Source organism: Mirounga leonina, unplaced genomic scaffold (genome assembly GCF_011800145.1).
Source record: "Mirounga leonina isolate KUSES-001 unplaced genomic scaffold, KU_Mleo_1.0 Mir_173, whole genome shotgun sequence".
NCBI lineage: Eukaryota > Metazoa > Chordata > Mammalia > Carnivora > Phocidae > Mirounga > Mirounga leonina.
Window position 1 is genome coordinate 73,175,207 of NW_023270447.1, and position 27,780 is coordinate 73,202,986.

Genomic DNA, 27,780 nt, shown 5'->3' on the forward strand with positions numbered 1-27,780 from the left:
TTGGTGGTTGCACAATATTATGAGTGTACTAAGAAACACTGAATTATCCATTTTAATTATATGTTATGTATATCTCACCTCAATTAGAGGTGTCTGGCTGGGCTACGAACCCTTTAAGAGTCACAAGGAAGGGGGCGGGGCTAGAGAGGCGGGCTTGTAAGAATCACAGGAGGCTGCGCCTGCGCAGGGGAGTCACGTGGTTGCTGGGCCGGGGAAATGGCGGCTCCTGGAGAGAGCGGGGCTTCGGCTGGCGGAGGGAGCACCGAGGAAGCATTTATGACCTTCTACAGTGAGGTGAATACTGAGTGAGGAGTAGTGGCACCGGGGCGACCCCGCCCAGTCCTACTTTCCCAGCGGGCAAAGGCAGTGGTCTTCCTGGCCTGGACCGTTGGGCGGCTCCTCCTGTCTGGCCTTCGGGGAGGCGGGGGGCTGGGGGTGTGTGTGCGTCTCTGCCTGAGAGCTGCTGGGGGAATCCTTTGGGCATCGGAAAAGGGGCACGGGTCCGACGTCTGCGGGTAGAGGACGAGTGTGGCCAACGAAGTGCCTGGGCGCGTGCAGAGGTCCCCAAGTCCGCGGAGTCGGAGGCTGGCAGGGGCTGGCAGAGGGTGGCCTTCTTGGGGGCGACTTAACTGTCTTGGGCCTCATTTTTATTCTAAACGGAAGCACTGTTCACTCTTAGTCCTCTGTGATGAGTTGTATTAGTGGTTATTTCTGCCATTCGCGAACGTCAGGCACTATGCCTCATGCCAGGTAGGCATTATCTCTGTTTTACAGATGACAAACCTGAGGTTTAGGGAGGTGAAATAATTTGTTATGGGTCCTAAAGCAGATAACAGCTTGGTACCATGTTAGGACTGGAGTGAGTTTGGTCTGAGCCTCGGTTACTGTCGCATTTCCAGCGCCTAGAACATAGCGATTGCTTGGTAAATATTTGTTGAATAAGTGAATGAATAAATGAGAGAAAAGCATGCCATTTGGATTCGGAGGACTTTGGATTGGATTTTTGCAAGGCAGTTAATTGGACTGTGATTGAATTTTTTTCAAGGCATTGATTTTGCAGATCTTCCATTTCCACTTCTGTAAAGCGAGAGTTAATATTAAAACGAGTTTTATGAGCGTTAAAGGAGTTAGTGTATAAGAAAGGGTCTTTTTAAGAGTTAAAGCTGAAGATGGACCTCTGTGAGTTGGCATGGATTTGAGGAATGGAGTTGCTCCCCTCTAGGCTGTGAGCTACTCAGTTCAGCACCATGTCACATTCATCTTTTATTTGTTAACAGTGCTTGTTACATAGTAGTTTCTCCAAAGTATTAAATTTAAAAATGGAATTAGCACATCCTTTATAGTTTGTCCTTTTGAAATGCCCAATTAACTTGAAAATGTTGATACACTGGTACCAAAGTTTATTGACCTCTAATGACTACTCTGCAGTTATACTGGAAATTGTTTCACTTACCATCGCTTAGTCAAAAAGAAAAAGAAAAGCAATCCTGGTTTGTTTGAATTGAATGAGACTAAGTACCTACAGGAGGACCCTTCAGTCATCATTCAGTCAATGTTTACTGAGTACCTGACATGTACTAGTGTACTGTTTAGGTGCTAGAGGTATGGTAGTGAACAACAGAGAAAAATCCTGTCTTCACAGAGCTTGCATTCTATAGAGAAGGATAAGCAGTAAACAAACATGTACAATATAGTGTCAGGTAGTGATAAGTGCAATGAGGGAAAGTAAGTCTGGGAAAGAAGGTAGAGTATAGGGGGTGGGGAGTGGCGTGCTATTTTAAAGAAAGTGAAGAGGGGAGATACTGAGAAGGAATGGCTTTTTATGTTACTGAAATTATTTCCAAACTCCTTTTGGTCATAGGAATAAAGGTGGTATATAACATACCAGTGATTCATTTCAGCTAGTATTACAGTTCTGACAGTGGCACCAAGGATGTTTTCCAGGCATTGCCTGGTGCCTGTTCTCCTTAGCATTGTCTTTGGGTCAGGGGTTTTTCTTTACCTTTTCTTTTCCTTCCCCTTCCCTTCCCTTTCCTTCTTTTAAGATTTTATTTATTTATTTGGGTGGGGGAGGGGCAGAGAAAGAGGAAGACAAAGAATCCCAAGCAGACTCCGCACTGAGTGCAGAGCGGAATGCAGGGCTCAATCTCAGGACCCTGAGATCATGACCGGAGTGGAAATCAAGAGTCAGGTGCCCGGGGCGCCTGGGTGGCTCAGTTGTTAAGCGTTTGCCTTCCGCTCAGGTCATGATCCCAGGGTCCTGGGATCGAGCCCCGCATCGGGCTCCCTGCTCCGCGGGAAGCCTGCTTCTCCCTCTCCCATTCCCCCTGCTTGTATTCCCTCTTTCGCTGTGTCTCTCTCTGTCAAATAAATAAATAAAATGTTTAAAAAAAAAAAAAATCAGGTGCCCAACATACTGAGCCCCTGGGCCAGGGATTTTTCTAACTCTATTCGAGTTAGGTAGGCAGATTTACTTGCCCCTCCCATATACTTTTTTAATGCTGTTTTTAGCATATATTTCAGTATAATAGTCTTTTTCTTAAATAAAAAATTGTAAATTAAGTATGAACAGCACAGGTGCGTCTTCCATCATTACAGTGGAAGCTCTTCCAAAGTGGTGGCTGTGATATATTTATGTTTGAATGTTCTTTTTAAAGATTTTATTTATTTATTTGACAGAAAGAGAGCACAAGTAGGTAGAGTGGCAGGCAGAGGGAGAGGGAGAAGCAGGCTTCCCGCCAAGCAGGGAGCCTGTTGCAGGACTCGATCCCAGGACCCTGGGATCATGACCTGAGCCGAAGGCAGCCGCTTAACTGACTAAGCCACCCAAGCGCCCCTGTTTGAATGTTTTTGATTCCTCAAACTGTTAGAGTTAAATTCTTGTTTACAAGTTGGGTAGTTGGGAACAAGTCAGTTAACCTCTCTAAGTCCCAGTTTTCTTATCTGTGAAATGGGAATAATAGTAACGTCTATTGTATAGGATAGTTGGGAGGAACAAATATATGTAAAGTTTTTACATTATTAGAATTCAGTAAATGATAACTATTGTAGTTATTCCCAAAGCATTTGGCAACTGTCTTCCACATGTAGACAAATGTTTGCTGAACATGTCAGTAGCTTGTTAAGGTGACAATTCAGAGTTTATTATTGAACTTTACTAATGAAGTTTTTATCTCCCTTCATTTTAGGTGAAACAAATAGAGAAGAGAGATTCAGTTCTAACATCCAAAAATCAGATTGAAAGATTGACCCGTCCTGGTTCTTCCTACTTCAATTTGAACCCATTTGAGGTGAGCTGTCTGATGTTGCCGTGGCTTTGTGATGGGGAGCTTTGCGTAGCTGCACGCAGACTTACATCGGAACACACGCTTAATTTGTCGTATAGTTGGAACTGAGATTTGATGGTTTTATTGTGAGCAGAGTTTGAGAGGTACCATGTTAAGGAAAATGAGGTGATCTTCACCTTGTCAAATATTCTCCATCTTTTACCAACCCAAATATATAGGACTTTATTTTCAGATGTGAAGGGATAGCTAGCCTTGATAAATTTAGGAATTTTGATTTAGTTTGCTTGTTACAGTTTTTCTGTTTTACTGCAGTAACAAATATCGAAAACCCAACAACCAAAAAATGATCACAAGATTATAGACAAGCAAATATACTTTTTGGGTTTCCTTAGTTTTCCTATTTTATCTTGTTTTATTTTATTTATTTTTTTAAAGATTTTTATTTGAGAGAGAGAAAGAGATAGCAAGAGAGAGCACAAGGGGGGAGGAGAGGGAGAAGCAGGCTCCCCGAGAGCAGGGAGCCTGATGTAGGGCTCAAGCCCAGGACCCTGGGATCATGATCTGAGCCAAAGGCAGGCACTTAAGGTGCTGAGCCACCCAGGTGCCCCTAGTTTTATAATTTTAAACTTTTCCTAAGTATAAATCATATTTCTTTTTTAAAAGATTTTATTTATTTGTTTATTTTTTTGTTTTTGACAGGAAGTGGGATTTATTCGTGGGTATGAATAGGGAGGGGGCAGTGCCAAGGTTCTCATGAGTGCAGAGCCCTCCATTTGTCCAAGGGGCCACAATTGCGGATGTATTTGACCCCACAGCCATCTGGGATAAACCGCTTTTCAGCCACCATGTCTTCAGATTCGTCTGCATTAAACTTAGTAAAACCCCACTTCTTGGAGATGTGGATCTTCTGGCGACCAGGGAACTTGAACTTGGCCCTGTGTAGGGTCTCAGTCACATGCTCCTTGTTCTGCGGCTTGGTATAGATGGACATGATGACTTGGCCAATGTGGACCCTGGCTGCTGTGCCCTGGGGCTTTCCAAAGGCACCCCGCATGCCTGTCTGCAGCCTAGATTGGAGATAGCATGACGTCAGACCTCAGTGTCCACTGGAAAGGGCTGTCTCCAAGGTCCCTTAGGACAACCCATACAATCAACAGGTTGCATACACTACCAAGGAGGATACTATTTGCAGCCATGGCACACTGGGCCCCCATGGAGAAGGAGCACAGTCAGCTTAATTGGCTGCACGTATTTGTTTATTTAAAGATTTTATTTATTTATTTATTTGTCAGAGAGAGCAAGAGAGCACAAGCAGGGGGAGTGGCAGAGGGAGAGGGAGAAGCAGGCTCTCCGCTGAACAAGGAGCCTGATGTGGAACTCGATCCCAGGACCCTGGGACCATGACCTGAGCCAAAGGCAGATGCTTAACCGACTGAGCCACCCAGGCATCCCTAGATTTGATTTATTTATTTGACACATAAAGAGCACAAGCAGGGGGCGTGGCAGGCAGAGGGAGAGGAAGAATCAGGCTCCTCACTGAGCAGGGAGCCTGATGCAGGGCTCGATACCAGGACCCTGGGATCATGACCTGAGCTGAAGGCAGGCACTTAAACGACTGAGCCACCCAGGCACCCCAGTAAACCGTATTTCTTATAAAGATTTGAAATATAAAGAAAGCAAGAATAATCATGTGTAAGCCCACCTAAGAGAAATAGCCACTCTTAATTGTTTATACTTCAATTATTTTAAATGTTTTATTTTAGGGGCACCTGGGTGGCTCAGTTGGTTGGGCATCTGACTCTTGATATCAGCTCAGGTCTTGATCTCAGGGTCATGAGTTCAAGTCCCACGTTGGGCTCCATGCTGGGCATGGAGCCTACTTAAAAAAAAAAAAAAGTTTTATTTTATTTTACTCTATTTTATTTTTTTTAAAGATTTTATTTATTTATTTGACAGAGAGAGACACAGCGAGAGAGGGAACACAAGCAGGGAGAGTGGGAGAGGGAGAAGCGGGCTTCCCGCTGAGCAGGGAGCCCGATGAGGGGCTTGATCTCAGGACCCTGGGATCAGGACCTGAGCCGAAGGCAGACGCCCAATGACTGAGCCACCCAGGTGCCCCGAAAAAGTTTTATTTTAAAACAAGGAAGATGGGGCACCTGGGTGGCTCAGTTGATTAAGCATCTGCCTTCGGCTCCGGTCATGATCCCAGGGTCCTGGGATTGAGCCCCACATCGGGCTCTTTGCTCAGCGGGAGGCCTACTTCTCCCTCTCCCTCTGCTTGCAGCTCCCCCCTGCTTGTGCACACCTTCTCTCTTTCTCTGTGAAATAAATAAATAAAATCTTGGAAAAAATCCCAAAAAAACCGAGGATGATGCACTTCATTCTATTTTAAATGCTGTATTGTTATATAAAATATTTGTATACATTTCTTTTTTTATGATTGATTATTTTTTTATAAAAATTTATTCTTAATTATACAACAGGATCTAAGACAACACTTCATTTCAGCTATAGGTAACAATAGATGCTATGACAGGGAATCCAGATGTTTAAACAAGAATGGAATTAAGGATCATCATTGCCTCCGGCACAAGGAACAGCTTACTTTTTGCCAGATTTCTTAATTCCACCTGTAGCCAGGGGCCCTTCCCCATGGCCTTCACTTTTAGCTCCTCGAGTTTCTTCTGCTTTTCTGTCTGTTTCTGCTTGGATGCCTTACCTTCCTCGTCCATCTGCTTGGCCTGCTTCTTGGGCTGCTTCAGGGGCTTTGCGGCTGGACGTGGTACCTGCTGCCCCTTCCCCCAACCCTGCCACTGGAAGCAGTGTATACATTTCTTAAAGTTTTTATAATTCCTTTATTGTAGGATATTTAAACTAGTTTCTAATTGTTTACAACTATAATTTTGACATGAATATTGTTACATCTTATAAAAACACTTATTGAGTATTTAAAAACCTTTTTTTCCCCACTTTTTTAATCTGGTAAAATATACATGACATAAAATTAACCATTTTAACCATTTTTAGGTGTACTCTTCAATGGCTTTAAACACATTCAGTATTGTGGAACCATCACCACTATCATTTCCAGAACTTTTTCATCATTCCAAATAGAAACTCCAAACCCATTAAGCAATAACTCCCCATTCGTCCTACCCCCAGTCTATTTCTATTCTACTTTATATAAGAATTTGCCTGTTCTAAGTGCCTTGTATAGGTGGAATCACATAGTATTTGTTCTTTTGTGTCTGGCTTATTTTATTTAGCATAATGTCTTCAAGGTTCATCCATTGCTCCTGTCTTTTGAAGAGTAATTTTTAAAGAATTTTTACATTTTAAAACAATCTCAGATTTGCAGAAAGGTTACAAGTATACTATGAAGACTTCCTTGGACTATATGATACTAAGTTGTCCATATGATGCCCCTTTGCCCTGTAATACTTCAGTGTATTTTTCCTATAAATGACACGCTCCTTCTGAAGCACAATATAACCATAAAAATCAGGAAACAAACACTGATGACATTGTTACCATGTAGTTCTCAGACCCCATTCAATATGCCTGTTGTCTCAATGTCCCATATAGCAAAAGGATCCAGCCCAGAATCAACTGTTAGATTTAGTTGTCATGTCCCTTTAGTCTTCAGCTTGGAACACTTCCTCAGCATTTCCTTAACTTTGGTAACTTACCATTTCTGAAGATCATAGGCCAGTTATTTTTAGCATATCTCTCAGTTTGATTTTGTTTGATGTTTCTTTAGCTGGATTCAGTTTATGCAATGTTGGCAGGAATATCACAGAAGTGATACTGTATTCTTTTCTTTGCAGCTTATAAAGTACATGATATTTCCATTAGCTGTATCCCATTACTAATGATGTTAACCAGATCACTTCAAGAGGTACCTGCTGAATTTATTCATGAAGTTACTTTTTTCCCTCTTTGTAATAACTATTTTATGGGGAGGTACTTTGAGACTGTGCAAATACCCTCTCCTTATCAGAGTTTCAATTTATTCATTTATTAGTTAGTATAGATTGGGGGTTTCCTATTTTATTTAGTATGTTATATTTTGATATTGTTTATTTTATTGCTCAAATTGTCCCAAATTTGGCCAGTAGGTTACCTTTCAAGCCAGATCCTATCTTTTGATAGGTCTTCATCATTCTTTTTTTTTTTTTTTAAAGATTTTATTTATTCATTTATTTGAGAGAGTGAGAGAGAGAGCACATGAGAGGCAGGAAGGTCAGAGGGAGAAGCAGACTCCCCGCCGAGCAGGGAGCCCGATGCGGGACTCGATCCCGGGACTCCAGGATCATGACCTGAGCCGAAGGCAGTCGCCTAACTAACTGAGCCACCCAGGCGCCCAGGTCTTCATCATTCTTTGATTACTAGGCATTCTTGTACTTTTCCTGACCCAGCCTAAAATTAATCATTTCAGTGAGGAGCTCTGGTTCCTTTTAGTGAAGAATGGTATTTAGAAATCGAGATTTGGGTGCTAGGTGTACTCATTGCTTTTGGGAATGTCACTACCCCTAGACCCTATTGGTAGATAGGGCCAAGGATTGGGTGAGTGTGTGTGTGTGTGCGTGCGTGTGTGTGTGTGTGTGTGCGCGCGCGCGCATGGGTGCATGTGCTTGCATATGTATATACATGTATTTACCTTCAATTTCAATCCAGCACTACAGGGTTTATTCTCATTTTTTTTTTCCTTTCCATGTTTGTGGTTTCCTTTCATAGTGAGAAGCTAGGCTCCCATTATCATAAATAAATATATAGTTACTTAATTGGTCCTCCTGTTTGCATCTGATCTCACAGCTGCCATTCCTTCCCTCTTGTGACTGCGCTCCTCACCCTGCTTTATTCTGACACCAACACCAGGCTGCCTCACTGTGCAAAAACCCTTCTCACCATACCTGAGCTCAAAATTCTCATGCCAGGTTACCCTTCTATGTAAGTGCATTCCTCACCCAGCTCAGGCTCCCTGTGCTTGCCCTCTGCCCCCTGGGGGCTCCAGCGTCATCCTCATCAAGAAGGCACCTTCCTACCCTGCTCTGGCTTTGACACCGTATGTGAGGCTAACTTCCTCTGAGAACACCCTCCTCATCTTACTTGGGCTCTAACTCCACACTCCAGGTCACCCCTGTGCATGGAGGTCCTCTTCACTCTGCTCAGTTCCAACTTCTTTGCCGGCCATACTTCCATACAAATGCTCTCTACATCCTGCTTGGGTTCTGACACCTCTTGTTGGGCTCCCTTCTTACACATTGGATGCCCTCCCACATCGGCACCCACCTCACCAAGCACAGGTTTCCCATGCTAGGCCACGCCTTTGTGGAGATGTTCTTGCTTGGGCTCCTATACTCTATGCCAGGCCACCTTCCCTTGTGGACACTTTCCTTACCCTGCTCAGTGTCAAATATCCGGTGTTGGGCTCTACTTCCATGTGGATTTCCTTGCTTATTCCTCTTGGGCTCTGATACCCTGCACTTGGCTACCCTCCCATGTTTACAGTCTTAACCCTGCTTAGGTATTAACACCCTATGCCAGGCTGCCTGTCCACTGAGATGCCCTCCTCAACCCACTTTGTACCTCCATGTCAGGCTGCCCTTCTTCTTCTTCTTTTTTTTAATTTAATTTTATTATGTTAATCCCCATACATTACATCATTAGTTTTTGATGTAGTGTTCCATGATTCATTGTTTGTGTATAACACCCAGTGCTCCATTCAGTACGTGCTCTCTTTAATACCCATCACCAGGCTAACCCATCTAGAACCCTCAGTTTGTTTCTCAGAGTCCATAGTCACTCATGGTTCGTCTCCCCCTCCCTTCTGTGTGGATGCTCTTCTCACCCGTTTGTGCCACCGCTGTGTGACTGACCACTACTCCCTGTGTGGTCACCATCGTCTTCATCCCAAATGGGCTCTGAAACTGCTCTGGGCCATTTTGATGCCCCACCCAGAGTAGATGTCTGCTAATAGATATCTAAGTGCCTGGCTCCACTTAATGTGTTTGGATTGTATTGCTCAGAAAGGGAAGGGGAAGATGGAAAGCTTAAAGAGTGTGTTTGAGGGGCGCCTGGCTGGCTCACTTGGTAGAGCCTGCGACTCTTGATCTCAAGGTTGTGAGTTTGAGCCCTATGTTGGGTGTAGAGTTTTCTTAAAAAATAAATAAAATCTTAGAAAAAAAAGTACTTTTGATTTGATTTTGGGGAGGGAGAAGATAATTTGAGAAGTGATAAAGAATTTGATGGTACATTCTTTCTGTTTCACCATGCTCTTAAATTGTACATAGTACCATGAAATGGGGACATGTGATCATATAACTTAACCATTTATTTGTTAAGGTAATTCATGTTTCCTATGGAGAATCTGATGGACAAGAAATGACAAATCTTTGGGAATAGTATGAAGGCTAGGATTTTTCTAATGCCCTACTAGTTACTGTGGTTCTGGAAATTACTACCCTGTAGCTCTTGTCCTGACTATAGGAAGTATGTTTGAGTTGAGCCTGTATGCATAATGTGTATATATGTACACACACAGTTGACCCTTGAATGATGCAGGGATTAGGCATGCAAACCCTTGCACAGTCGAAAATCCGTTTAACTGCTAATAATTACTGTTGACTGGAAGCCTTACTGATAACATAAAACATCGATTAACACACATTTTATATGTTATATGTATTAAATACTGTATTCGTATAATAAAGTAAGCTAAAGAAAAGAAAATATTAAGAAAGTCATAAGAGAAAATATATTTATAGTAGTATACTGTATTGAAAAGAAAGTCCATATGTAAGTTGACCCACACAGTTCAAATCGGTGTTGTTCAAGGGTTGACTGTCTGTGTGTGTGTGTGTTTGAATATATACATCTTTACACAAAGATATGCTAAGGTCAGCACACTGGGGAAGATGGGACATTGTGTTTGAATGGGCAGGACTCCATGACTATCCATTAGAATATTTGTCTTTTCTATTTTCTACAAATGTGCTGGCCTCTTTATAAGGTGGACGTCATTGTCATTGTCTCCTTATAAAGTTGCTTTTTGACTCTAAGTCAGAATCTTAGGTGTTCCTGGTGATACAGGAAATGAATGACTTTTGTTTCTCGTGCAGCAACTATTGACCCATCTAAATAAATCCGATTTTTCTACAGAGGTAAGCAGCCTGGTCTTCTGGTAAGGAGAGTAATGCAGTAATAGCCAGGTAGAAAAGGGAGGCAGTAGACTGGGAATCTGAGGGGTCTTCTCAGAAATGCTTATCCAGGGAGCATTTTTTTTTTCTCCTGCCATCTCTGCAGCTCCCTGTTTGGACATGTGTCTAACCTTCAGCCATTATGCAAGCATCTTTTCTTTTGCGTTCTGCGGTTATTCTTAGGTTTGAGGGCCCTTCCCCACTGCCTTCCCTAAGTTTGGATGAACCTGTGTCCCTGCTCAGTCCTGTCCTTTTGGTGTTCCTTATTTTGATTTAACTTTAAGACGCCAGCAGGGAGCATCACTGACTTTATTTTCTGTTTATCTGGTTAAGTACCTTGGAAAGAAAGATATTGATCTCACAGAACTCTGGTACTTGCTCATTATTAACAGGTCATAGAGTTCAGGTGTGACAGAGACTGGATTCCTTTTTCAAGTGGAAGATCCCAAAGGAGGCTGTTACCGTTTGAGTTCAGAAACTTATATAAATGTCAAGCATTTTTGTTAATGTGAGATGATTAGTTAACTCTCTGAGGTATAAACTGTGGATTCTTCATTGTAGTATTCCCAAAGCCTGAGACACAGGAGGTGGTCAGAAAAACCTTCTAAGAATCTGAACAGATCTGTGTGCTTCCTAAGAGCCGTATGTAATATGGCATTTATCATGTTTTTTTTGTTTTGTTTTGGGTTTTTTTGCGTTTATCATGTTTATAAGAATTACATATTACTTGTCTGTTCTTCCCCTGATGGACCTTAAATTCCATGAGAATAGTAGTGAGCACAGTATCTAGCAACCCTAGGTGCTCCAGAAATTTGTACTGAGTGGGAAACTGGCTTCAGAGAGGTTTGGGCCGCAGGGATAGGCCCACTGTTTTCATTGTATTTCATGGCCCCATATGGCACCTCCAACTTTTAAAGATAGGAAAGGAGTTGGATTAGCTTTGAAGGCACTCAGCGAATATTTGTTACCTGTGATCACATGTGCACACGTGATATAACTCTTGGAAAGATAACTTTTGGTTGATGTGTGTGTGTGTGTGTGTGTATGTATACATACTTATATATACCTTCTTTTTTGCCAAATCATCTGAAAGTAAGCTGTAGACTTGTGAGGCTTCATGCCTAAATAAATAATTTACCATGCATCTCCTCAGAACAAGAACAAATTTCTACATAACCACACCACCATTACCACACCTAAGAAAAACAACATTAATTCAATAATATCATCTAATGGAGTCCACAGTCAAGCAGCCCCAGTTGTCCCTCAGATCTCAGTTATAGTTACTTTATTTATTTAACTTGGGAACCAGTCAAGGTTTATGAATTACATTTGGTATGATTAGTTCTGGGCTATAGCTTTATTGGAGGCTTTTTTGGTGTGTGAAGGTGGGAAGTTTTCTTTCTCATTCATTTTGGACACCTGGGGTTTGTGGGACTTTGGTTTGCTCCAGTACGTTTCTTTTCCCCAGAACCAAGGTAAGGTAAAATTCTCCTCTGAGTATTTGTGTATGTATAGTTACCTCCCTTTATCTGTAACTCTTACATGGCTGCATACTTCCTCTGGAGTGACTTTTTCCCAATTCCTTTCTCCCTTGGGAAGTTATGAGGGGACATAATGAATCTTGAAAATTCTTTGCTTTAAAGTTCTTCTTTTCCCTCCCCCTGAGTGTCTGCCTAGCATTGGAGAGTGGGTATGCTCTTGTCATAACCTTCCAAAGTCTGCCGAATGCAGTGGTGATTCAGCTTCATTGCCTACCAATAACTTTATTATTGTAGGTGGGCTGTTGGAATGTTTTGAAAGCTTGCAATAAATCTTGACATTACTTGTTGCCAGGTTTTTAAAAAACACTGCAAGCATCTGACTAAGCTTGGTGGGTTACTTTGCAGTTTTAATTTCTAGTATGTATTTTTCCTTTCAAGGTTTATTTTCATTTTTTTTCTCTTTGCTGCTCCTCCCCGCCCCCCGTGCCTGTTACTAACTGATCCTTAGTTCTGCTAACTTTGAACATACTTTTTTCTAACCTCCATCATTTCTTGCCAGTGCGTCTCAGACTTTAAAAGATTCACATCATTTGGGGATCTTGTTAAGTATTGATTCTGATTCAGTTGCACTGAAGTGGGGCCTACTCTTTTGAATTTCTAACAAACTCTTCTCACCCTCTGCCTTTTCAGGACCTTCCTCTGGCCTTGAATACCAAGTAAATAAATACTAGGTGCTGTGTTGAATCCATGGACTATACTGTGAAATCATCTGCTTTAATTGTATATAACATTCCCTTCCCCCAAAAGCACTTATTATATGGTCATTTAAAAAATATGTTTTCCCTGGGGCTCCTGGGTGGCTCAGTCGGTTAAGCGATTGCCTTCGGCTCGGGTCGTGATCCCTGGAGTCCTGGGATCGAGTCCCGCATTGGGCTCCCTGCTTGGCGGGGGGTCTACTTCTCCCTCTGACCCTCTTCCCTCTCATGCTCTCTGTCTCTCATTCTCTCTCTCTCAAATAAATAAATAAAATCTTTAAAAATATATATATATGTTTTCCCTGTTTATTCATCTTTGCCTTTCTAGTACATAGCAGTGTGTTCAGCAGGTAGTAGCTACTATGTAAATGTTTGAATGAATATATGTATTTGTGGCGATCCTTCCATTTGGCTGTACCTCAGTTCTAATGAGTTGGAATCAGACTTTTCTAGAGTAGGTCCCCGGCATCACTCACAGGTCTTCACAGGCAATTCTGATGTCCACTCTGGGCTGAGAACCATTGGCCCATGTGAATTACAGATAGAAAGTGGAGCCCAGTGGACCTTTCTGGATTGAAAATCAGGGAGCCAGCCTAATTTTTTCCCGGCTGCATGTTTATGCTTTCTCCACATTTGCAAAGATGAGTAGGGGTGGGTAGGGGGATACTTTTCATAATGAATGAAGGGAAAACCCAACGTGGTCTGGAAACATGTCTCTGGGTATAAGATAAATTCTTCTGATGGAATAAACGTAGCTACTGTATTAATTGAGAACCCTAAAGTGGTATAACTATTACTCTGTTAACTGATTTGGTCATTTATATTTCTTTTAAAAAATATTTTATTTTATTTAAAGATTTTATGTATTTATTTGACAGAGAGAGACACAGCGAGAGAGGGAGCACAAGCAGGGGGAGTGGGAGAGGGAGAAGCAGGCCTTCTGCCAAGCAGGGAACCCGACGCGGGACTCGATCCCAGGACCCCGGGATCATGACCTGAGCCGAAGGCAGATGCTTAACGACTGAGCCACCCAGGCGCCCCCAAAATATTTTATTTTTTTAAAGTAATCTCTACACCCAATGTGGGGCTCGAACTCATGACCCCAAGATCAAGAGTTGCATGTTCTACTGACTGAGCCAGCCAGGCACCCCTCATTTATATTTCTTGAGCATTTAAAAAAAAAGTGTTTTTTTTTTTTTTAGATTTTATTTATTTATTTGAGAGAGAGAGACAGAGATAGAGCACAAGTGGGGAGGAGAGGGAGAAGCAGGCTCCCTGCAGAGCAAGGAGCCCGATGTGGGACTCGATCCCAGGACCCCGGGATAATGACCTGAGCCGAAGGCAGACGCTCAACTGACTGAGCCACCCAGGCACCCTGTTGAGCATTTTTTAGAACTGTGTGCCAGGCACTGTTCTGGAATGCTGAGTACCGTTCTAGATGCTGATTATAATTTGTATAATTATTAGACACCTGTTAAATTCATAAATTATTTTAATTTCTTTTACAGTTTTGATTTTGATTCTTCCAGGTTCTTCAGATAGATCCTGAAGTGACAGATGAAGAAATAAAAAAGAGGTTTCGACAGGTACAGTACTGTTTCGCTGTAATAGATGGAGTTTGAACCTTTTGGAAATACAGTAAGCACATGATTCTCTTAGGACTTGCTATTTAATGACTTGTGGGCCAAAATTTAATTTTTTTTTTTTTTTTAAGATTTATTTATTTTAGAGAGAGAGCATGGGTGCGTGTGAGCAGCAGGGGGTGGTGTGGAGGGGCAAAGGGAGAGGGAGAGAGAGAATCTCAAGCAGACTTCCCACTGAGTGGGGAACCCAACTCTGGGCTCAATCTCACAACCCTGAGGTCATATCCTGCACTGAAACCAAGTCGGGCGCTTAACTGACTGAGCCACCCAGGTACCCCTCAACTTTTCTTTTTTTAATGTTAAGGCTATGTTACTCTTTTAAAAAACAAAAAAAAAAACCACACACAAAAAAAACACCTCACAGTGACAAAATTTGTAAATAATTTCGAGACCGTGGCTTGCCTTTGACATTCACACAGCCCACCTGCAGCAGTAGGTTTATTGGTAGGCCATGAAGCTCAGTGACAGCTGCATTCAGACTTCTGAAGGTTATGACAGCACCTTACCCACTCTCAAATCTAGGCATACGGTTGGGAGTGAGAGAGAAGAACAGAATGAATTTGACTTCTGAATAGAATGAATTTTATAGCCAAATAGAATCTTTCCAGCCCCTTAATCAGGAGAAATACAAGATAGAACAGTAGAGCTTACTGGAGTCATGCTTATTAAATTCTCTGCCTTCCCAGGGAGAATATGTTAAATGACTCGTAACAAGTTTTTTTTTTTTTTTTTAAGATTTTATTTATTTATTTTGAGAGAGCGAGAAAGCAAGCAGAGGGGAGGAGCAGAGGGGGCGGGGGAGGGAGAGGAAAGAATCTCAAGCACACTCCCCGCTGAGCGCAGAGCCTGACACAGGGCTCAATCTCAAAACCCTGAGATCATGACCTGAGCTGAAACTGAGAGTCGGATGCTTAACCAACTGAGCAACCCAGATGCCCTTTGTAACAGTTTATTTTTAAGATCTCCTTCCTCAATAATTTTATCTTTTGCAAACTTAAATAAATACCCAAGAGATACCCCGTTTCGTATAGAGTGCTTTCTTGCCCAGTCTGATGTTTCATAGCTTGAGCTACAAAATTTTATAGTAGCCTTTTTAAAAAACCCTTCCAATTTTGATAGCTGAGTAACCTCCAGCCTTTCTTTCTAGGGGTTGAAGAATCATACTTCCTGCAATCTGTCTTTACTAATTGGATTTTCTGTATATTTCATGTCTTTTTTTTTCAACCTTACCCAACTTTTTTATATCTCTTATGTACTTCATATTTTAATAGGACCTAACCAGTGCCGAATATAATTCTCAGCTCCTGCAGGACACACTTGTTCATATCCAGTGTTGTGCCTGCTTCTTTGATACCGTAATTGCCCGCACATTGCTGACTCATAATCATCTTCTGATCTACTATTAAGCCAAGATGTTTTTTATCTTTGCCTACTCAGGCATTTCCCATTATATAACTTTCTAGCTGTATAGAGTTCTACTCTGTACCTATGTTCAGCTTTTTTTCTTTTTTCTAAAATTTCAGGTCTCCTAATATAATGCATTAGCAGTCAAACATTCACATCCATAGTCAGAACAGCTATTTATGTAGCTGTACAAAGAACTCAGTAAGAGTTCTTTAGTCATTAATATGATCTAATAGTTAAGAGTATGAGCCTTAGGGGTGCCTGGGTGGCTCAGTTGGTTAAGCGTCCGACTCTTGGTTTTGGTTCAGGTCATGATCTCAGGGTCGTGAGATGGAGTCTCAACATCAGGCTCTGCACTCAGTGGGGAGTCTGCTTCTCTCTCTGTTTCTCTTCCTCCCTCTCCTTCTCCCTCTGCTCCTCACCCCACTCATACATGTTCTCTCTCTCTCTCTCTAATAAATAAATATTAAAAAAAAAAAGTGTGGGCCCTAGAGCTATTTGACTTGAGTTCCAGTCTTGGCCGTACCCCTTATATGCAGTTTGAACAAGTTTTCAACCTTTCTGTGCTTGTTACCTCATTTGTAAAATGCACATCATGACGGTGCCTACCTAGTGGGGTTGTTATGAGGATTTAAATGAGGTAATACACACAATACGCTTAGAATAGTGTGTCTTTTTCTTGGCATATAGTATGTCCTCTTTATATGCTGACTATTGTCAATGCATGTTAGACAGTATGCTAAGTTTCTACTTGGAGTATTTCATCCTTAACCCAGTAAGACAGAGGTACCTGGTATTGTCCCATTTATAGAGGAGGAAACTGGCACAGAGATAGGTTAAGTGAATTGCTCAAGGTCTCACAGCTGGAAGGTGATTGAAGTTGGAATTAGAGCCCAGGATTCTGGCTCCAATAATGCTGGATTTAGCATTTGATTCCCACTTGCTGTCATTCCCCCAACAGAGTCCCACTGTTCCAACTAGTTGATTTTGGTCTGTCCATGATAGTAGGTCAGTGATTCTTAATCCTGGCTTCCTGAAAGAATCACGTGTGGAGATTTTTGCTTTTTATTTTAACTTTTTTATTATAAAACATTTGAATTACATTTTAAGAAGATAGAGTAGAGCAGTGAACACCCATATACTCATCGTCTGTAGACAACGCTTTACCTCGTTAACTATATGTTTTTGGCTGAATTGTAAACATCATGATACTTTACCCCAAATACTTCATCATGTATCCCCCCAAGGAAAAAAAGAGGACATTTTCTTGCATTTCTTACTTGTCACATCTAACAAAGTTAACACTAATTCCTTACTATCATTTGATACCCAATCCAGTAGAGGTCTAAAAAGTACAGATGCCAGAGCCTGATCAGAGGGTCTGAGGGTAGAAAGTGGACCTGTATTTTTAAAAAGCTTTACAGGGTTGGGGGCGCCTGGGTGGCTCAGTCAGTTGGGCATCCCACTCTTGATTTCTGCTCGGGTCATGATCTCAGGGTCGTGGGATCAGGCTGAGTTGGGCTCCACGCTCAGCAGGGAGTCTGCTTATCCCTCTCCTTCTGCTCCTCTCCCTGCTTGTGCGTGCGCGCGTGCTCTCTCTCTCAAATAAATAAATAGATAAAATCTTAAAAAAAACTCCCCAAAACAAAAAAAACTTTACAGGGTTGGAGCAGAGCCAGAACTAAGAACCACTACTTTTTCTTTTTTTTTTTTTTTAAGATTTTATTTATTTATTTGACACAGAGAGAGAGACAGCGAGAGAGGGAACACAAGCAGGGAGAGTGGGAGGGGGGAAGCAGGCTTCCTGCCGAGCAGGGAGCCCGATGCGGGGCTCGATCCCAGGACCCTGGGATCATGACCTGAGCCGAAGGCAGATGCTTAACAACTGAGCCACCCAGGCGCCCCTACTTTTTCTTTTTTAAAGATTTTATTTTAATTCCAGTTAATATATAGTGTCTATTAGTTTCAGGGACAATATAGTAATTCAGCACTTCCACACATTACCCGACGCTCATCACAAGTGCACTCCTTAGTCCCCATCATCTATTGAACCCATCCCCTCGTCCCCCGCCTTCAGAACCACTACTTTAAATTAAAAGTTCTTTTAGGAAAGAGATGATATGTCATATGTGCTTATGCTTCTTCAGCGCTCTGTCTAAGGAACATAATAGGAACTGGGTGCCTTTCAGTCTCTCTTCTGCATCCTCACAGCAGCCTCATAATACTAGGCTTATATTTGTTCTGAACTTTGTGATTAAAACCCTACGTGTTTCTCAGCTGTGCATTTACCTTTTGGTGCTTGAATTTTAAGGACCAGTATTTCTACACATTTATGATACTTACTAATTTGTTAGAAGTGCTTCCAGCTGACAGTCTTTTTTTGCCATAACACCTTAGAGCTTTTGGTTGTAAAGAGGCGCAGTGCAGGTGAAGAGTTACTAAATGTTCCTCATATTGACAAACCTAACTTTCCTCTTATTTTAGTTATCCATATTGGTGCATCCTGACAAAAACCAAGATGATGCTGACAGAGCACAAAAGGCTTTTGAAGGTATTTGTAAATTTACCTGCTTCCGAGTAATATTTTATCAATGCTAGGGACTAACTGTTCCTTGTCCTGGATCAAGAAAGGAATGTTACAGTTTTGTCTTCTGGTGATGAAGAAGCTGTGGTTTCCAGTAGAACAGTAGTCATTCCAAAGCAGAATGTTGCTGTTTAAGAAATAGATCTTAACTTTGCTTTGTTAAAACTTTTATGTGCCAAGAAAGACTGTTACTGCGTAGGATCATTTTTCTTTTTTGAACATAAAAAAATAATTGGAAGTATTTTATCACTGAATTAAATCTAGATGTGGTGTATTTAGTCTTGAGGGTATATTTAATTTTTTCCAAGGCTCTCAAGGAAAGTCATTGCTATAGTTGTATGTTTTTAAATTAGTTTAACGACAATAAATAATTTAACAAAGTAGGGAATGCTTTTAGATGGCACAAGTCCATTTACACTGCCTGAGTATAGTTCAGACTTTCAGAGGGTGTTTGCAGAAACAGTTAATTTCAATGTTTTGCATTAGCTGTGGACAAAGCTTACAAGTTGCTACTGGATCAGGAACAAAAGAAGAGGGCCCTGGATGTAATTCAGGCAGGAAAAGAATACGTGGAACACACTGTAAGTATTTATAGTGCTGCTGTGTTTACAGGAAGTATTAGCAAGCCTTGGGCACCTTGCAGGAGGGTAAATGTTAACATAGCAGTACCTACTGGTGTAACTTGTGACCTCTTATCTGGTCTCCGAAAGTTTGCTGTGGTGCTCATGAATGGTGTGTGCCCTGGAGCGCAGGATGTGGAGTGTCTAGGAGGCTGCCTCTCCCTCTTTCCTTACCAGCCCCATGCTGCGGAGAGAGGTCCTCTCATGCCCTCTCATCACAGTGTTGTCACATTACCCAGTTCTGAGAGTGGAAGAGTGGAGCAGCCATGATGATCCTTGACCCTGGATTTTTATTCTTGTCTCTGTGAAGGGGTTGGAACATGGGCTTGAGAAAGATTGGCAAGGGGACATGAGTAAATTTTTTAAAAAATAGGTGCATATCTGTATTAATAACAGGGTTTGGGAAGGATTCAACTAAGATAAATTCAGTTATAGCTAGTTTTATTTTTTTTGCATTACCTAAATCTCCCGAGTGGTGGGAAGTGTTAAGATGGCTTGCTTGAGGTAAGAAGGGTCTTTGTTTTAATTTTTTACTTGCTGGGGCAAGAATCGTGAGGCCATTCGTAAGAGCTGTTTCAGTTGGGAGTGAATATAGGTGTGACCTTCTCTTTGAAGAGCTTTGGAATCTGAAACAGAACTGTATAACCAATAATAATAATGAGTCCAAATGAGATGAAAAAAATGAGTAAAAAGAGGAGAAGGATGGCCATAACTATGTCTTGCTGGTCATGTGTTGGAAGTGGTACCTATAGGTCAAATTTTGGTCGAAATCAGAAAAGGACCTGACAAGTTCTCCTTAAATTATTGTGGTAGTTACTTTTCCTCTGTATTTTGCCTGTAAGGGAGCCATCCTCAGGCTTTCTGGCCACAAGGTGGCAGTAGCGTTGTTCTGAGCTTGGAAGGCACTGGCTTTTTGCTGGATCAGTAGTGGGTGGTTTAATAGCGTAATGACATTCTTGTGTGAAGGAGTATATTTAATTTTACTTTTTTAGATCTCAGTGGTGAAAAGCAATAAAAAACATCAGTTAATATGATTGGTTTAAGGGGGTTTCACAGTGAAAATTATCAATAATGCAGTTGTTGAAATACCAGAAAACAATTAAACTTAATGCCACAAATTTGATAGCTTCTTCTAAAACTTGACAAATATAGTTTCTTTGCTATAAACACATAACTACTGGCCGCAAAAGAGAAATGGGTAATCTGATAAACATATCCAAGGCTGTTTGGCTCTGGCCTAGGATCTGAGGAGTTGGGGACAAGTTCCCTGCTGGTTCCCTTGCATCCTTCCTGGTGGATTGGATTTTAGATGAGGTTAGGGGGAAGACCCCTGGTTCTTAGTTCTCCTTTGATTGCATTGCTGTTGTGGAGGGGAGGGGCAGAGGCTCATTTTATTTCCACGTAAACCTTTTGTCCTGCCTGTACCTGCAGAAAGTGCCCATGCCTTATGTGTGCAGCTTAATGGATATTCTCAATTTTTTGATGAAAAAAATTCTTTTTAGGTGAAAGAGAGAAAAAAGCAATTAAAGAAGGAAGGAAAACCTACAAATGTGGAGGAGGACGACCCTGAGCTGGTGAGTGAGATAGGGGAAAAGCCACTCGGTCTCCTGCACTCGAGCGCACTGATTGCTGGGTTAAAGAGAGGGAAGCCTAAGGAATGACGCATACGTGCTGTGGAAACATTCTGTTTTGACTTAAAATATTTCAATGTATGTCCATACACCTACTTTTAAGCCTCACCCTTTTTTTGTCATAGGGCCATGGCCTTTTCTTTGAATGTGTGTCTGCTGATTGGCGTTTGCCAGTGACTTCATTTAATAAAACACACACACAAAGCATGATCCATAGTTTCTACTTCTAATGTTTTTTGCAGTACGTTGAAACTTAGGTATTTGTGAAACAAAAACCAAGAGCAAAATCCTAGCTATATATGATTCATTGGTTGTTTTGTTTCGTTTTTGGGTAAAGAGGACAATAGCTTTATTGCTTTGCCGGGTAAAGGAGGCTGCAGCAAGCTAAGGTCTTCAAAAGTGCAAGCCCACCCGGATGTTTCGTTTTCCAATCTTTTTCAGGTGTCTCACCTGTACCTAATTTAACAGCGGTATTTTTATTTATTTTATTATTATTTTTTATTTTTTATTTTTTTTTAAAGATTTTATTTATTTATTTGTGAGAGAGAGAATGAGAGAGAGCACATGAGAGGGGGGAGGGTCAGAGGGAGAAGCAGACTCCCCGCCGAGCAGGGAGCCCGATGCGGGACTCGATCCAGGGACTTCGGGATCATGACCTGAGCCGAAGGCAGTCGCTTAACCAACTGAGCCACCCACGCGCCCTATTATTTTTTATTTTTAAAGATTTTATTTATTTATTAGAGGGAGCACGCACAAGCAAGGGGAGCGGCTGGCAGAGGGAGAAGCAGACTTCCTGCTGAGCAAGGAGCCTGATGTGGGACTCCATCCCAGGACCCTGGGATCATGACCAGAGCCGAAGGCAGATGTGTCTCTCGATGTGTCTCTCTCTGTCAAATAAATAAATAAAATCTTTAAAAAAAAAAAAATAAATAAATCACAAGCATTTATTTGTATAACCACATTCATCAATTTCTGTGCTATTTGAATCTCGTAAGTATAGTAGTAATTGTAACTGGCATAGAGCACGTTGGGAGCAACCGCAGGTGACTCTAACCAGCTAGTGAACGGCTTTCTACCAGCCTTGGGTGCTCACTGTGCTCCAGGTAATAATTTACAGAGAAACTGGAGAACATTGCTTCATCCATTGGGTTCTTTAGTGGAGATTGGCTGAGAGAGAAATTCTACTTAGTTATTTGTGTCTGATTGCCTCACTAGGCTGAAAAATTCAGTCATCCTAATCTTGCCTCAGTTTAGATCAATAAGTAACTTATCATCTACTTATCTTGTTTTTAAAGATTTATACGAGAGAGGCTGTCTTGCTAGGGAGACTTGCCTACAACTTCTTGCTTCAGTGATCTTGCTTGGCAGTGACTGGCCCCATCTTCTGTGTAGTAACACTGCTTGTGAAGTGTGAGGTCACCTTTCGCACTAGCCACCTGTTTTGGATTCATTCTGTCCCAGTATTTCAGTTTTTTCTCCTCAGTCTTATTTTCTCTTCCCTTCCCTTGAATGATCTCTCTGGTCTTTTCTGAAGACCTTCTCATAAATACTCCTTGGTCCTCCTGAGTTTTTAAGAACCGTAACTTTTTTAAGTTGTCTTCCCCCCCCCCCCCCCCGATTATAAAGGAACACATGCTAATGATAGAAAATTTGGAAAAAGGATATAAAAAACTCAATCATCAGTAACTGTCCATCCAAGAGAGTTGGAGCCTTTAAAGATATTAAAATACTCATTACAGACTCCTTCACTCCTTTGATGTTTTTCCTCATTAGGGACTGGGGTTTGTCAGTATTGCTTTTATTGAGCAATGCCTGGCAGATAACAGTATTAAAAAGAAGTGACACATTCTGGGGCTCCTTTACTTCCCTTTCTCTCCATATATTACTCTTTGCTCCAGTGTCTCTGCTTTTGGAAGTTAGGCTCTATGAAATCTGCATGATGGGTTATTTTCTATTTTTCTTTGTATGTTTAAAATACTTTATATTTTAGGGAAAAAAAGTTTTAAAGATAGTTCTGTTTTCTGTCTTATGTTGTGTTATTTTTTTTCCGTCTGCGTATTAGTTAGAACATCAGTTCAACTGATACATACAACTGAGACCCAAGATGATGGTGGTTTGAACAAGACAGTGATTTATTTTCTGTCCTGTATAATGTACAGTATAATGTAGTCTTTGGGAAGATGGCCGCTGGTATGGCAGCACTGGACCATGTGTCATCCAAGGCCTCATTCTCCTCTCTCTGGCTCTGCCAACAAGATGTCGCCCCCATCCTCACAGTCCAGGATGTGTCATCACCTCACCCATGTGCCAAACAGCAGAATAGAGGAAGGGGACAAGGAGGGATAAGCGTACTCCCTCTAAGAACATTCCAGGAAATTGCTGCATCACTTCTCCTTATATCCCATTGGCTAAAACCTAAGTTACATGGCCACACCTAGCTACAAGGAAGCCTAGGAAATATGGGCTTCTACATTGGGTGACCAGGTACCTAAAGATAAGGGATTTTACATGGAAGGAGAACAGATAATGGGGGGTGGGGGACACCCAACTAGTAGCTTTGACGCTCTGCTCTAGTCAGTAGACTCCAGAGACAGGGGCTGCTTGATAGCAACTTCTAGTACCCAGCTGGTGCCTAGCCCAGAGCAATTACAAGAGATTTGTAACAGGAGAGAATGAAAGTTATTTTTTCGAAGTTCTTTGGAGGAAAGGGTCCTCCCCCATGGTTGTGAGAAGCAGGTAGTTTTTTCTCTTTGGTATTTTTTACCAGAGTAAGTTTCCTGTGTATCATCCACATGGAGAAAATGGAAGGTTCTCCTAGGTGGTTGTTATTTATCTCCCGGGAGAGAGCATCATTAAGTAGTGCCCTCTGAAATCTTCCTTGCCGGTTCTGATCTGCTTTTTGTCTTGGGCTCCATCTAAAAGTGCTTGATTTAAGTTGCTGATAAAATACTTACTTTTATTTTCTTTTGTTCTTAATTTTCTTGTAGTTCAAACAAGCAGTATATAAACAGACCATGAAACTCTTTGCCGAGCTGGAAATTAAAAGGAAAGAGAGAGAAGCCAAAGAGATGCATGAAAGGTATACATCATTATATTCATTTAATCCATCTAAGTACCTAGATTAACCAAAATTGGTCTTTGGGGATTTTCCTAATGAAGGATTTTTCTAATCAAGGAATTCTATAGTACATCATTTAAGAAACTGTATAAAATAGTTATCTGAAACAACCAAACTTTTGAATCACGAGGGTAAGAAGTTGTCTCTGACTTTTGGGAAATATTGAATAGACTTGTCCTTAGGGAGTTTTTAATCAAGAGTGCTATGTGTTTTCTTCCTGATTTCCTGGAGTTAAATAGGCAGAGTTATTGAGGCCAGAACCTTTTGTGTGACTAGTGGCTGCAGCTTTGATGAGTCTGTAGTATTTATTGTATAGTGTAATTACTTACAAAATATTTATTGTCCCAAAGTATGATTTCCCTTACTTATCAGAAATCTTGAGGTAAATTTAACTTACGTATTTTGTATTGTTGATTGGTGTTTAACAGTAACCGTATTTTGCTAGTTGAGGTTGTATGAAATTGGGTTTTGTCCAGAGATCCTCTTGAATAAGGACCTCTGCTATTGTAATGGTCATTCTACTGAAGTAGGGTGGCCTGGGTTCTCAAGATGGCTTTCTCCCGGACTGAGCCTCGAACCTATAGACGGAGCCCATAACCTACGATTATTGTTGGCGGGGCCTTGACAACCTTACATGTCTGTCTGTGTAACCGGGGTATTTATACCCTGCCCTGTAGCCCTGCCCGCAGTCTCATCTGTGTGCTTTAGAGGAAGACGTTCATGAAAAGGCTCTGAGCCTTTTCCAGACAGCCATTTTTATAGAACCCTAGGGAATTGATTTACCTTATATACTTGCTTCTATCGGGAGTGGCTTAACTTGTATGGTTAAGACAGTCTCTAAGTATCATATAAATACTCTGGTTTGGTTTTCTTCCTAGGAAGCGACAAAGGGAAGAAGAGATTGAAGCTCAAGAAAAAGCCAAACGAGAAAGGGAGTGGCAGAAAAACTTTGAGGTAAGTTTCCAGGGTGGTCAGGGATTTTCATTCCAGAGTAAGAAAACTTTCCAGCATAGAAACTTGGTTCCTGGGGCATTGCCAGGACTGACTGGGGCAGACGATCAGGGAAAGGGGATGCGTGGGGAAGAGCAGGAGCTTTGGAGAATGAGTCCTGGCTCAGCTGCCTGTATGCTCTCTAGCCTTGGCACGGGCAGGGAGGGTCCCTGAACGGCTTGTTAGAGATTATGGAAGGCACAGCTGCCAAGTGGGCTCGAGAAAAATGCTTTGCACGTTTAGATTAGGGGGTAGTCATGGAGTGGTGCCCTACTTAAGAGGTCTGTTAGCAGAAACTGAGGTTCTTATGACCCTGATATCCTGGCTTTTGAACTTGACTCCTCTGTAACACCCTGGTTACATTCTTCGGGTACTCAGCCAGTTTCCTGAATTGAGCCATGTTTGGTGTCTTTTCTTCTATACATTCAGGTCTCGGGCTAGGGATTGGTTAACCAGAGTTGATAACTGTGTTTCTGTCCCCCTGCTTATATGCAGAGAGAGAAAATGAGTAAGTCCCTTGATAAGCAGGGAGAGACCCTCAGGGCCCTCTCAGCGTAACGGCTAGGCATCGTGCTGGCTTTGAGCCTCCATCCGAGTTTTGCGGGGCCAAAGGAGGGTGCAGTGGGAAGAGCGGCTGTCCTGCTGGCTAGACGTATGACTCTGAGAAAGCGATAACCTCTGAGCTGTGGTGTTGTCATTTGTGAAATGGTGGCGGCATTACCCGCTGCCGGCCGCTTGTTTGTGAGGATTAGAAAGAGCATCTGCTAAATATCCAGCCCTGAGGTCCCCGGCACATGTTGTGATGATGTTGTCCTCTTCTTCCAACCTGCAGCTGATCCTGCCTTCTGGGGGTGGGATGCCACTTTTTGTGGGCCTGTGGAAGTGGGAGGAAAGCTCTGCTCTGTTCTACTCTTGGATTATTCCAGAGGACTGAGACGGGCTGGGCTACGGGGATGGCAGAGCAGGTCCAGGCCCTTCTTCTCTTCAGCTAGTTTCCTCACCCCCAAACCTCTTTTGTGCTCAGGAAAGTCGAGATGGTCGTGTGGACAGCTGGCGAAACTTCCAAGCAAATACAAAGGGGAAGAAAGAGAAGAAAAATCGGACCTTCCTAAGACCACCGAAAGTAAAAATGGAGCAGCGTGAGTGACCACGTGGGGTCACAGCCGCAGAACCTTCCCCCAACTGTCTCCCCTCCTGCTTTGAAGGACTCATTCTTTCCTCCCATTTCCACCCCAACATAGAGTAGTAGTTGCTTTTTAGTCCATTTTGTTCTCAATACAATTTACTATCGATCAGAGTAATTCTTTTGTACATTGAAATGAGGGGCTCAGTTTAAAACGAAACCTTCCCCCACCCCCACCCCTAGACCAACCAGGACTGGAAGGTGCCACCATTGGTTCTGCCTTCTCTTCCCACAGCCTGTAACTTAATGTTTTGTACTTCACCGAATTGTGATGGTTAGAAACTTCGTGTATAGTTTGTGGAAATCATCCAATTAAACATATTGCTTAAAATGGTGTTGCCGTGACTTCAGAGACAAGCCTGGGCCACCTTAGGAATCCCCTTTGCTTCAGGTGCTTGCTTCCGGGCGTGGCATCCTTCGAAGCCCCAGATCAGACAGGGAAGGCCGTGGGCACGCAGAGCAGTCACTCGATGCCCTGACCTTCCGCAGCGTTTGGCATGTGCTCTCCCTTCTGACTGACCGTTCCGCGTGGCATGAGGCTGCGAGCCACCCAAACCTGTTCACTTCCCAAAGAGCTGGCCATCTTCCATCCGGTATCATTGTGTCCTAGCCTGTCTGCATTCGTTAGTGGTCATATTCTGTACATGTAATAAATTTTTATACCCTAACCATCGATGTACTCGTCCTTAGGTATTACTCCAAGGATGGGTCCCTTGGCCCAACTCTGAAATGCTTTGGAGTTGGACAGAGCTGCTCCCACGTGCTCCCTACCACTTAATTGCTGCACCTTAGTCTCTTCATCTACAAAATGGGAATATAGATCGGTGTGGCAGCTTTGAGGGAGGATTAGCCATGGCATATATACGTTTACTGTTACGGTGCTCAGAGGCTGTTGCTAATATCCTATTATGTGTAAAATGAAGATCCTGATTATTTCAAGGATTAAATGAAATAATGTGTGAGAGCACCCAGCTTATGGTATATTCTCAAATGTCCTGCTGGCTGTGAGAGACAGGATCAGCTCCTGGGTGGGATACAAGGTGGAAAATAGAAAGATGGCACCTAAAATGTGAAGATAGGAGAAACTGGGTGACTTGTAAGTAGACCTGATGCAGTGTTTTATGGATAAGGAAAGAGGTACGGTAATCACAAAGGCACACTGTCTTGTATTGAGACGCTGCACGTTTGAGTTGCTTCTCTATGGGAGGGGACAGAAGCTTGGGTGTCTTACTGTCCTTCCAAGTGCAGCTAAGCAGTCGACACTGCAGATGAATCCGAGCACAGAGGGTGGGCAGACACTTAGCTGACAGGCCCCCCCCAGGCACCCCAGAAGAGATGTGTCTGATGCATCGGTTAGGAATGTTTCCAGCTGCGTGGAGTAAATAGCATAAACAAGGAGGGGAAGTCTGCTGGCAGGCAGTTTCAGGTCTTGGTCGTGGGCCCGCCCCACAGTGCTACCAAGGAGCAAGGCTCTTCCTGTGCTTCTCCATTCTCAGCAGGCTTGTCATTTAATCCTTGTAGAATCTCATAGAAGGTTGTGGCCGCGCCACACCACATACCAATCGCCAAGCAGAAAGAAGTCATCCAGGAAGCAAAATTTTCCCCCGAAGATGGCATTCTCTAGAAGATGAGTCTCATCAAAAATTTCCCCCAAAGATGGCCACCTCCAACTGTAAATCTGGGAAAACGGCAAGGGAGAATGGGCAGGCCACAGACCAGGACTTGCCCCTCAGGACCGGGCACCTACTCTTTCCAGTAAAGTTTTGGCAAGGAAGGAAGAGAGGGAGATGGACTGCGAGGACCACTATGCGTCTGGTGCAGGTGGGGTGGGACTTGAGGAATGAGGGAACAGTGTGCGGAGAGCCAGCAGGAACTGAAGCCG

The 27,780-nt window shown here is 42.5% G+C and overlaps 1 protein-coding gene and 1 non-coding gene across 2 annotated transcripts; one reads left to right on the forward strand and one right to left on the reverse strand.

Annotated features, from left to right (window-relative positions):
* Nucleotides 1-190: 190 nt before the first annotated feature.
* On the forward strand, nt 191-26,562 carry DNAJC8 (DnaJ heat shock protein family (Hsp40) member C8). Its single transcript, XM_035019340.1, has 9 exons — nt 191-294; nt 3,189-3,290; nt 14,255-14,311; nt 18,257-18,323; nt 18,843-18,937; nt 20,479-20,550; nt 23,595-23,686; nt 24,604-24,679; nt 25,740-26,562. The coding sequence occupies exons 1-9, from the start codon at nt 217-219 to the stop codon at nt 25,860-25,862; spliced, it is 762 nt and encodes a 253-aa protein (XP_034875231.1). The 5' UTR covers nt 191-216; the 3' UTR covers nt 25,863-26,562.
* Nucleotides 4,402-4,535, reverse strand: LOC118020469. Its single transcript, XR_004681904.1, has one exon. It is a non-coding gene; the product is annotated as a small nucleolar RNA SNORA70 (small nucleolar RNA).
* Nucleotides 26,563-27,780: the final 1,218 nt, after the last annotated feature.